General features: G+C 35.4%; 1 protein-coding gene across 7 annotated transcripts in view; it reads right to left on the bottom strand.

Annotated features, from left to right (window-relative positions):
- CACNA2D1 (calcium voltage-gated channel auxiliary subunit alpha2delta 1) overlaps positions 1–12,083 on the bottom strand; it is a 478,329-nt gene that overhangs the window by 209,831 nt on the left and 256,415 nt on the right. For all 7 annotated transcript variants that reach the window (XM_077748517.1, XM_077748519.1, XM_077748520.1 and 4 more), the window contains exon 4: positions 7,737–7,796. In XM_077748517.1, coding sequence (XP_077604643.1) covers positions 7,737–7,796 — 60 coding nt within the window. The remainder of the gene's footprint in view (positions 1–7,736; positions 7,797–12,083) is intronic.

Raw genomic sequence — 12,083 nt, 5'->3', positions numbered from 1 at the left:
CACTCCGGAAAACAGTATGGACGTTCTGCAAAAAATTAAAAATAGAACTACCCTGTCACCCAGCAATTCTACGATTAGGTATTTATCCAAAGGATACAAAATACAGATTCACAGGGACCCATGCACTCTAATGTTTATAGCAGCATTATCAACAACAAACTGTGGAAAGAGCCCAAATGTCCACTGACTGATCAATGGATAAAGAAGATGTGGCATATATACAACAGAATATTACTCAGTCATCAAAAAGAATGAAATCTTGCCATTTGCAACAATATGGGTGGAGCTAGAATGTATCATGCTAAGTGAAATAAGTTAATCAGAGAAAGGCAAGTCCATGATTCCATTCATATGTGGAATTTAAGAAACAAATCAGATGAACATATGGGAAAGGGGTGTGGAAAGAGAAGAGATACAAACCACAAGAAACTCTTAAAACAGAGAATGAACTGAGGGTTGATGGAGGTTAGGAGGTCAGGGTGATGGGTTAGATGGGTGATGGGGATCAAGAAGGGCACTTGTGATTAGCACCGGGTGTTGTATGTAAGTGACGAAAAACAGAAGTCTATTTCTGAAATCAAAACTGCACTGTATATTAACTAAAATATTTTTTAAAAAGCCGGTCATTGGGAATAGAGTCATTCACCCTGTTTCTACATGGGACACACTCTGACTCCCACTCAAGGTCTTTGCAGCTTGGGATGTGCCAGGTGACGGCAAGCTGATCAGAACTGTATTCTTCCATGGGAGCAATGATGGCAAACAGAAAACAGCAGCCATCCGGGGTGTTCAGAGAACACAAGTAGTGTTCTCTGGCCTACGTGAACAACCATCCAGGAATTTTTGTCAACCCGCTTGTGAACACATGCTTCAGTCATGAGGTTTCTAGAAGACATTTTGCCGGGTGGAGAGACAGGGCTCATAGGAGCATAGAGAGACAATTACTGAGCTACTAACAGAAATAATTATGCTGGTAAAGACTACAGAACCAAGCATTTTTAGGTAAACTGATATTCAAAAGGCTGTTATTTTCTGAAAATTGTATCGCAAGTTAGTTGCAAAGAAAAAATTTGAAACAGATTTGCATAATTTCAAGTCCAGTGTTCTGGAACCATGCCACAGCTGTGGACACATATACTCAGACATTAAAAGTGCTGTTCAAATAAATTTCCCACTATGTCTTCAGTACAACTGACCATAATGTTTAAAGTAAAAACAGATATCTCAAAACTACAACTAGGTAATTTTTAATTTAAGAAATCAAATATAGGCTACTGTGTGTTATGCAGTGTTCTAGACCACCATTTCCTTAGCACTGCAACAGTCATAGCTCTTAGCTCTAGAAAGTTTACATTTTAGCGCTGAGAGTAGAAAAAGGAAAATTATTTAGTCAGTACATATTTGAATAGGAATATAAACTAGTATAAGGAACCTACAGAAAACAGACAACAAATCCAAGATCAGGGGATGAAACCCAAGAGGAAATTGCAGAGGGTGGGGAGATTCCTAGGCAGACATCATCAAAAAGTCTGAAGACCAGAGTTCCTGAGTGGCTCTCTCGGTTAAGTGTCTGACTCTTAATTTTGGCTCAGGTCATGATCTCACAGTTTGGTTCATGAGTTCAAGCCATGCGCCAGGCTCTGCACTGACAGTGCAGAGTGTACTTAAGATTCTCTGTCTTCCTCTTTCTGCCCCTCCCTCACGCGCTTGCGTGCTCTCTCTCTCAAAAATAAACAAACATTTTTTTAAATTCTGAAGATGAAATAAAGAATACTGCCTTACAGAAATGTCAAGTTTCACTCTTTTTCGGGTTTAGAATTTCAGAATGGTAAGAGCTGCTGGGGAAATGGTGCAATAGAAAATTGAGGAAGGGTAGGATGGGAGAAGACCGTGATGGGCCTGGTATGCCATTTATGCTGAATGCAGATTCACTGAAACTTTTTAAATAAGGAAATAAAATGGACAGAAGGTTCTGACCAAATCTTTGCAGGCTATGCATTACGTGTAAATGGCAGTGATCCGTAATGCTTATACATTTTTTTCATCTTTTTATTTCTTTTGTGTTGAAAAAATAACATAGTAAATGCTACCTTAATGCAAATAACTAGTGTCCAAAAATGTTAATAAAATGCAACTCAACTTTTAGAGAGGTTAACAAAATCACTAAGTTTGACAACTCTCTTGTGACAGATACAAGTGGGTACCAGTAATCAACTCTAGCTTAAATGGCAATGAGGAGGATTCTGGGGGCTGGGGATGGCTAGAATCTTTAGAACACTGGCGCCAATTCTAGGAATCTCCCAATATAGTTTAGCAATGTTTCCATCAGTTCAAGGTTTGGATACTAAGCCAGCAGACTGGTCTTGAAAATACAGAGATCCACCATCCACTTCCCCATTTCCTAAGTCGGTGATAGCTGTCCTGTGCAACTTCTCCTTCTGGAGGGGGGAACAGAAAAGAAAGGAAAACGTGTTCGCAGTCTTATTTAGATCTAAGTTTGCATTGTCCCAAACATATTTTCATGATGTCTTACTTTAGAGGGTTCAGCTGTACTATCATGTACTATTTTATGACCCTGGCTTTAACAGGAATAATAGAAAGTGAAGTAAGGAAAACTATTAGCAATTATTCAAAGTAAAATCAATGCTATTATATGGGCAATTTATAAATATTTAGCTTCTATTTTTCATTGTAAGAAGCAATAGTCAAGGGGCGACACCCATAATAACTAACAGTTTAAAGCCCATGGTTATCATTTTCAATTTTGCTTACTGTAAGGCTCTAACCAGAGGCATTCGTATGTATGCAGAAACAAAAAGAACAAAGCATCATAAATATGCCTCTTTGCTATAAAATTGGTTGCCCGGAATTGTGGGAGAAATCAGTTTTGCATTGTGGCTCCTTTTCATTTATCTTCATGATGAGAATAGATTGACAAGACTCTTAAAAGAAAACAGTAGTAAAAAACTGAAAGACATGTAGCAAAAACATATTAAAGTAGGCAACCTCTTGGTCCCGAAAGGGCAGTTCAACCAAAGGTAGAAACTAAAAAAAGACTAAATCCAGCCGGAGCCTAAAATCATTTTGGCAATCTACTAAGTTCATTCATTCATTCATTAATATAGAACATCACTTCCCCAATTTTTATCCCCTAAAAAGTCAGGTCTTTCATATCTAGAACCTATACCAATGTATAACTTAGAGTAGTGTTTATCTTTATACAATGTAACCAAAATAACTATAGTATGTTTTCATAGTTCACCTATTGATCATTGTTTGTGCCTCAATCAGCTGAACTGATGGACTTCCATGAAATGAGTAACATAGATGAAATAATTTAATCCATAATGCCAGTGCCTATTAATTTAACTGCTATAAACACAAAACTTTGAAAGCAACATTTCAATTTGAGCAAAGTGATATTTTTAAATATATAAAAATAACACAAAATTAGGAGAACCAAGTTAGCGTGATTGACACTCAATTACTTTCAACTTTACCAGAAAAATTTCACCTTCTAATTTAGCTTCTCTGTAAAGCTCAAGCTAAAAAAGGCTCCTCAATTGTTTTATTTACTGGCCAATTTCTAGACGTCTGTACTCCGTCTGCACAGTAACAAGCTGATGCTAATAAGCCATACATAAAGATCCTACTTATTAAAATACAAATTAGGCACCCCTTATGTTTATACATGTGTAAGTACAATTAATATTGCAGGCTTAGTTAGAAACAAAATTGCTTAAGTTAACCAACCATTGCAATGTAATCAAATGAGATTTCAAATGCAATTGGAAAAGATCTGTTCGGTAGAAATAACAGCAATTATTTCATGCAGAACAATTCCTTTTTTAAGCTCTCTTTGCTTCTCCCACCTGCCCTTAATAATCTGTCCATCATAAGTGACATGCAATGTCACCTTTAACACCCATAAGTTGCATGGAGACTGAAAGGCAGCTGGTAGATACAGCTTATTTACAAATATTGGTTTGAACTTGTAAATGCATGACCGCATAAATCTTCATCCATTTAGAGGGTACGCCCTTTGTTACCGCCATTGTACATTCAACTGGGAACTGAGTGGCGTGGAGGGAGAGTGTGAATTACATAAGGCTTTCCTTACTGCCAGCATTTCAGTGCTTTGCTTTTTGTTCTTGTTGTTCCCGAGATTTCTCTACATTAAAGAGTAGGAAATGTTAATCAACATTTTGCCCAAGCAATATTAATGAAATTTGCCTACTAACACTTGAGGGAATAATCAGAATATTGTATCTTTTTGAAATGTTAATGTATCTCTTAGGAAATCATTTCTACCTTCTAAATCATCCCAGTGTTAAATTATTAAAGGATGGCATTAAAGAACTATCGCACCGATACAAATAGTTAGCTATCTTAAGAGATGAAAGGATTATAAAATTTAAAAAGAGGACTTTTTGGAATATAGTAGCATTTAGCTCTAAATTAAACATTTTTAAATGTTTGGTTAAAGTACTTATAAAATTTGCAATTATTTTGTGTGGTCTCCTAACATAAGGGGAGATTTAACGTTGATGATTTCTAATTTATAACCATGAATTTAAATTTGATTTGTCTTGGGGCGCCTGGGTGGCTCAGTTGGTTAAGCGTCCGACTTCGGCTCAGGTCATGATCTGAGCCCTGTGTCGGGCTCTGTGCTGACAGCCAGTTCAGAGCCTGGAGCCTGTTTCAGATTCAGTGTCTCACTCTCTCTCTGACCCTCCCCTGCTCACCCTGTCTCTCTCTCTCTCAGGAATAAATAAAACTTTTAAAAAAATTAAATTTGATTTGTCTTATGGCTGGGAAGGTTGTTTAACCTTGGTACATATAGGAACTGAAGTATCATCTGATTTCCCAGGGCAGGGGGAATGAAAAGGGGAAAATGTCTCTTATTTTTGCGGTCTTTGAATCTGAAGGTTAGGCAATCTGCATTCACATTCTACTCTTCAAACATGAAATAACTTAAGGCATTTCAAAGAGCTCTCGAAATAGGAAGGACTACTGTAAGACCGGGTATGGCTGGCCTGGTTAAGATATAGAAAATATCCATTTTCAGTGTGCAAACTGTGACCAATTCGTGCTCTGTGAACACTGTTTACAGTCCTTCAAGGAGGGCACTCAGGAAATGAGTTGACAGAGCTCTAAAGTGGACTAACTTGTTTTCCTTTTAACAATCTCTTTTTCTGTCAATCAGTATGTTCATAGGGCCTAAATAAATTGTGAGGTAATCTAGGGGGAAATTAAGAACAGAATTTGTTCAAGAATTCTCTTACACGGTGGTCACTATTCGCCACGAACTCCTAACACAAAGAAAACCACTTATTTTCTATTTAACTGTATATGATTTAGTGTCATTGTGCGACCAATTCGTCCTGTTACATGACTCACCCTGGCAGTGCTACCGTTTGGGGACGGGCACTGATAAAGTAGATAACAGGGGTGACGTTTCAAGGTAAATTTTTTCACATGTTAATGTCTGACAGATAAGAATACATCTTAAAATTGCTTGTGCATCATAATTTAATTGGATTTTTCCCCTTTCTTAGCAATACATAAATGAGAGGGTGCCTTACAATTGATGATGGCTTGAATTCAGTAAAATATGGTCACAGTGAACATGCATTGGGAGTTTCTCAGTTCAGCTACAATGGCTGCCCATTATTTCTGCAAGGAGGATTACAGCTTTGCCCAAATGCTGATTTAGTGTTAATGATTTTACAATATCAAAGAGTTTACAATAAACTTGGGCAAGAAACTCTTACAACCCCAAAGCTATAATATAATAGTTAAATAAAACACCACCAATGGTAGAAAGGCATTACTACATCCCTGCTTGGCACTTTATTCTTTACCACATTACTTCTCCTAAGGAAACTAAAAAAAGACATATAACTAATAGATGACCGAGAAATATTACCAAATCCCTTTAACACAAAGAAAAGTTTATGAACTTTTCGTAATGGAACATATTACAAATGCTGATTTGTGTGAATTTAATGGGTTTTTTTGAATTCTCAGAATTAAAACTAACTCAAAATTTAAACCAAGACAACAAGTGTACTATCCTAACACTAAGCGGCAAATGTGGTCTAGCTTTATACCTGCTATGTCTTTATATTTCCTTTCCTATACTATCTCTGACTTGTAAAGAAAAGAGCAATTCCCATTTAATATTAGTTAACCAAAAGGATATTTATTTGGGCAAATTAGTGTGGCTGCTTTCTGTCTATTTGAGAAATGACAACAAAAAGTTCAACTTTAGTGTTTTCCTTTCATCTAAGAGAAACTAACAAGATTGTAAAGCCCTTCATTGGATTAGTTTACAATCTGCCCTCAACAATCAAACCACTATTTCTAACTTAATCAGCATTTTTCTTTACATATTATGGATGATAAATTGATCTTTCTTAACTTAGCTATGATAAATGATTACAGACTAAGCCTGTACCTACATGACAGGAACAACTCAGGGTATGTGAACAATTTAATAAAAGAACAAACTGACAACAGTCAAATAGAGTCTTCAGTAGGTAGACTAAGTATTTGTTTAAGAAACAGAAATTTGTGGAAAAGATAGTAAGCTATATAATATTGGTAGCACTAAGCACAGAAGACTAACCATTATCATACGTTATAAATGAATGCCATACCGTATAGTATATTTTCCTTTGACATACAACATAATCATGCTAATATAAAGTAAAAGTGCTAATTCCTAAACCTCAATTTTGTGTTCTTTGAAGCACAACTTTCTTACCTTCAAATCTGAGACTTTTGTTTACAAAACATTTAAAACCAATTTAATAGTACATAAAGCTGTCATTCATACCCTATTTTAAACGTGCCCAAAATTAGTTATATGGGATTTTTCTACGATCAGAAACTATATAGATTTTCACTATAAAGGAAATAATTTAAATATGTAAGAGAAATATTTTAACTGTTGAGGGCAAAGATTTTCACCATACCCCTGGCTATAAGAAGATAGATCAATAGATAAGAGGAGGTAAGTTGAAAGATTGGATCCACTGATAGATGTATGAATAGATATATGGATGGATACACAGATATAGAGATAGAAAAAAGAAGATGAATGGATGCATAGGTAGATGAACAGATGGATAGAAGGAAATACAGATGAAAGAAAGATAGATAAATAAACAGACAAAACTGATTACAAGGAAAATTCTTGCTATTTTTATGATTAGCACAAGTTTATCAAAAACATATATAGAAATGCTAATATAAGCTGGCACTTCTAAAAGTAGACCACAGTAAAAGAAAGACTGCATCTAGCTGAAGTGAAACAAATTAAATTTTAGAAAGTTTAATTCATTCATTCTCACTCTAATCACATTGCCCACCACCAAGGTGACTATAATATGCATATCACTCTTACAAACTCAAAGTTGTTCAATCCAACTTGTTTTTCAACTAGTATATTCATATCCATAAATATTATTTGGACATTATAATTCTCTTTTGATGAAAATAATTTTATAAATAAATCTGATTATAGGAGAACATTTCCAAATACTTGTTTTAATATGGAACATAAGCAAGAACATATTGACTAACTCATGGCCCTAATTACCCATTACTTTTTAAAGAAACAAAATAGAGCTATGTTTTGGTCTTAAGATTCTATCACTCAAAAATATTGATGTAATCATAAAAATCAAGCACCAAAGGTTACTACTTAAGTGGCTAAAACGGGTCCTCACCGCGAAATCCTCTCTCCACTGGTGGGCTGCTTGAACCTTCTCTGCTTCCAAAGCCAAGCGCTGAAAAGGAAACATTACATCTTAGAATTTGAATGATCACATGAATATACACCTGTGAATACATAAAGTGTTGAGGTTTTCAAATCAATTATAAGAACATAAAAATCAAGAGAAACTCCTTATTTATGATGCATAAATCCTCTATCAGTAATCTAATCTACTAAAGTTGATACGTGTGTATTAACTCTTAAGTAATATAAATAAACTACTATTCCTGAATCGCTTACTAGCTCTGCTCTCAGCAGAGGATGTGGACACCTGAGTGATTTCTTTCAATGACTAACATGTCAGTTTTGGAAAAAAGCTTTAATAAGTAGAGCATATTCATCTTAGTAGCACCTTGTCTTTAGTAAATATCTTTATAGCATATATTTCTCTATAAGTAGAAAGGAAATGACATAGATAAATAAATATGTGCTAATTACTATAACTAGTACCTTCTTAATTGCTTATTAATTTTTTTTACAAAAAGCCATAAAAATATAACCGTTTCCTTCTTGCAGAAGTACATTTTTCTTAATTCTTTCAGAGATCACCTGTGAGCACCAAACTATCAGAATCTTCACATCATCTGAAAATGGCCTGATTTCACATTCACTCTTGTATGTTAGCGTAGTTAGAGAATTCTAGCCTGACTTTTACTTTAGCACTTTTAAAATGTTATTCTGTTAAAAGTTCAGTTGGAGATAACATGTCTGCTGTCAGTCTGCTAATGACATTTTAGAGATAAATTCTATATTTTTCTTTCTCTAATAGTTTTCAGATTTTTCTCTTTGTATTTCTCAGTATTACAATTATGCTCTCCATGTGATAAGCTTTTATAGGCGACAGTGACATTTTGCGATGAAGAACACAGATCTGAAAGCAGACTGCCAACGTTGAAACACAGAGCTTGCTGCATTCTAGCTGGGGAAACCTGGGAAAAGTTAAATCCCTTCTGTTTTTTCAGGTGAATAATGCCAAAGTTGGCCTCGTGGACTGTTGAAAGGATTCAATGAGTTATTACATGTAAAGTGCTTTGAAGGGTGCCTGGCGGGCAGTAAGCAATATATATGTTAGCTAGCTAACTTTGAGAGGTAACTATGAATCCATTTTTTACACTATGTCCCTCTGAGAGGATAACTCAACGTTGAGTTCAGCTGGGGTCTGCATCTAACAGCTAGAAGACAGTGGCAGAAAGAGGAGGATACCAGTAGTATAATAAATATAAATATTAAACTTATTTTTAAGAGAGAGGAAAAATCAGATTTTAGAAAACTGTAAATCTTGGGGCGCCTGGGTGGCTTAGTCGGTTAAGCGTCCGACTTTCGCTTGGGTCATGATCTCGCGGTTCATGGGTTCGAGCCCCGCGTTGGGCTCTGTGCTGACTGCCAGCTCAGAGCCTGGATCCTGTTTCAGTCTGTGACTCCCTCTCTCTCTGACCCTCCCCTGCTCACGCTGTCTCTCTCTCTCTCTCTCTCCTAGAAATAAATTTAAAAAATTAAAAAAAATTAAAAAAAAAGAAAACTGTAAATCTTGTAGTAGATTACTGCTTCATGTTTCTGATCTTTCACTATGAACTATAGTTCAGTGAATAATCTTCCCAAGGAAGTCGCGACTGCACTAGATAACAGAAACATACCTTTATGCCAGTTTTTATGTTAGTAGTGACTTCGGTTCTCTGTTACTTAAAATCATATCTGTTCACTTTGTGAACTATTAAGTAGGGATTACTGATGGCTATAAAATACTGCCTAAAGGGCGATCTTAGGTTAAGAATTCTTAAGCTGAATTTAAAAGAAAATTCTACAGTGTGCTTCAGATGACAACGGTTTGGGTTTATCAGCCACTAGATGCAGATGCAGATTAGAAGAAGAGCTAGTAAATGTTAGAAATCTGACCAGGAAGAGTAACCAGAGGAGTTTTTCTATCCCTAACAAAAACAAAAAGCTTAAAAAAGCAAAACCAAGGAAAACGTGTATACAATTCAGTAATATTACATCACAATACTGCCGAAAAGTCAAATTCAGTGTGAAAACAGAGCAAAAAAATGATTAAAATGTCAAAGTAAATGGAAATGGGAGAAATTTCTTTGTAGGAAAACTGTAGGATGGGAAGATAAAGAAAAGACAAAAGGAGAAAAGAAACAAGAAGCATATTCTTGCCAAAATTCAGAATACAAGTCTTCCTTTGTTTTTAACGGGCAATATAAAAAGAGCTAAATGTTCCTACGTATAGGACAGATGGTAAACATAAGGCATTTTGTGAATTGAAACACAAAAACTGGATAGAACATAAATAAGTTAATTTTTTCAATTAAGAAATATTAGAACTTTTCAATGTCTTTATGTCTTGGAGGGGATGTTGAATTTTTTCCGGGCACAACACATGCAAGGAAGATGTCCCACAAAGAACACACTAGGGGACATTCCCCGTAGGCCCAGACATGCTTTTCAAAGCTCCAGCTCTGACCACCACCCTGTTCTCGACTCTGGAGAGCATAACAAAGTACAACTTAATTGATCTGACCCAGAATACCATGGCTTACAATATAAACATAATCCGTGTTTAATAAACCATAATGACAGTAATCATCACAGTTAGATATTTCTAGAAAAAAGTTAAAGGGAGCTGAACAACGGCAAAGAATTTCTAAAAGACAATTCTCCTAGGTGGAGAGTTCAAATCGGCTTTATTTCTAAGTATTATATATATTATATGTATATACAATATACATAATAAAAATTATACATACATTTTTAAACACTGATTTTATAAAGTAAACCCATTTATTACAAGATTCTGAAATGGTTGTAGAAACCTAAAGACAGGTGGTTATGTATAAGAAAAAAAAATATCTTCTAAAAGGTTGGTTTGAAGCTCCAAAGTTGCTAAATTTTATATCCCCAGCTCAGAAATCCATAAATGCGAAATCATGAAAGGCACTCCTGTTTACTTCTGTGTTCATTAAAAATTAATGAAAACTGTTTTATCTAGTAAAGTTAGACTGAACTTTTCACTGAAGTAGTCTGTCTTGGGAGTTGGCACAAACAGCTGCTCCCGGGGCTCTTTCCTGTGGCAAAAGGCCAGCCAGCCATGGCCTACAGAACACTGACAGGTGTTTTGGACACTTCAACTCCTTCATTAACTTCTATTCTGGTCAAGTGACATTTTACTTTTGGAGCCAATGATCTACCGTTAAATGCCATGGCAAACTGTGTTAAGACATAAAATTCCTACCTAATAAAACATGAATATTTGCTCAGTATATAACCATAGCTATAGCTATAGTAACCATAACTGGCTGTATAAGTATATTCTGTCATAATAACTTACTTCAGAATAAAGAAATTGTATTTTTTCTCATTCAATTTATAGTACAGTTTAAGATAGTACCAAACATTAAAACCAAACCAAGTACAAAAAGACACAAAAGACCCAACTCAGCCTAAGCACCTCTGAGAGAAAACTGGAACTAAATTCTGCTCTTTATTATAAATGAAATGCAGGGGCACCTCGGTGGCTCAGTAGGTTAAGCTTCTGACTTAGGCTCAGGTCATGATCTCAGGGTCCGTGAGTTCAAGCCCTGCTTCGGATTCTGTGTCTCCTCTTTCTCCCCTACCCTGCTCACACTCTTCTCTGTCTCTCAAAAACAAATAAACATTAAAAATAAAAAATAAAACAGCCTAGGTATATATGAAAATTGACATGTGTATATGAGAATGATAACTATATATACAACGTCATAGATGCATTAATAATATACAAATCCCTACCTACCTATTGATTTGAGCATTTAAAGAAAATCATTTCAAGGCTATTTTGAGGACTCATAAGCTTAACAAAAAGGACTTGGGCCTAAGCTTTCTCACTCCAAAGCTTATGCTCATACTACAAAATCGATTTTTAGTCTTCATTAAACCCATAAAAAATGTTAACATCCTCAGTCTTTGAGAGAATATATGAAGACATAGTAGTACCAAAACCAGAAATACTGGCAGAAAACTATTTCAGGCTAATGGAAAATTTCCCAGCAAATTTTTTGAAATTACTAAAGACTAAAAACAAAAACAGCACAATCATATATCAGCCGGGGGAACTATCTTTACATAGGTCTTGTCCTCAGATCCTGAGAGTATAGTGCTAACCAAAGAAAAAGCCTTTGAAATGCACTGATCTGTAAGGAGGAAAAAAAAGAAAAGAAGAAAAGAAAGAAACAGAAATAGAGAATGGGAGAAGTTTATCAGATCAGAGAAAGATCAGCTCCCTTAAAGGCCTATTCATTTTCAACCTTCACTTTTTGTCATA

Source organism: Crocuta crocuta, unplaced genomic scaffold (assembly GCF_008692635.1).
Source record: "Crocuta crocuta isolate KB4526 unplaced genomic scaffold, BGI_CrCroc_1.0 scaffold417, whole genome shotgun sequence".
Taxonomy (NCBI): domain Eukaryota; kingdom Metazoa; phylum Chordata; class Mammalia; order Carnivora; family Hyaenidae; genus Crocuta; species Crocuta crocuta.
Note: the sequence above shows the minus strand (reverse complement) of the source record. Positions and strands in the feature narration are given on the sequence as shown.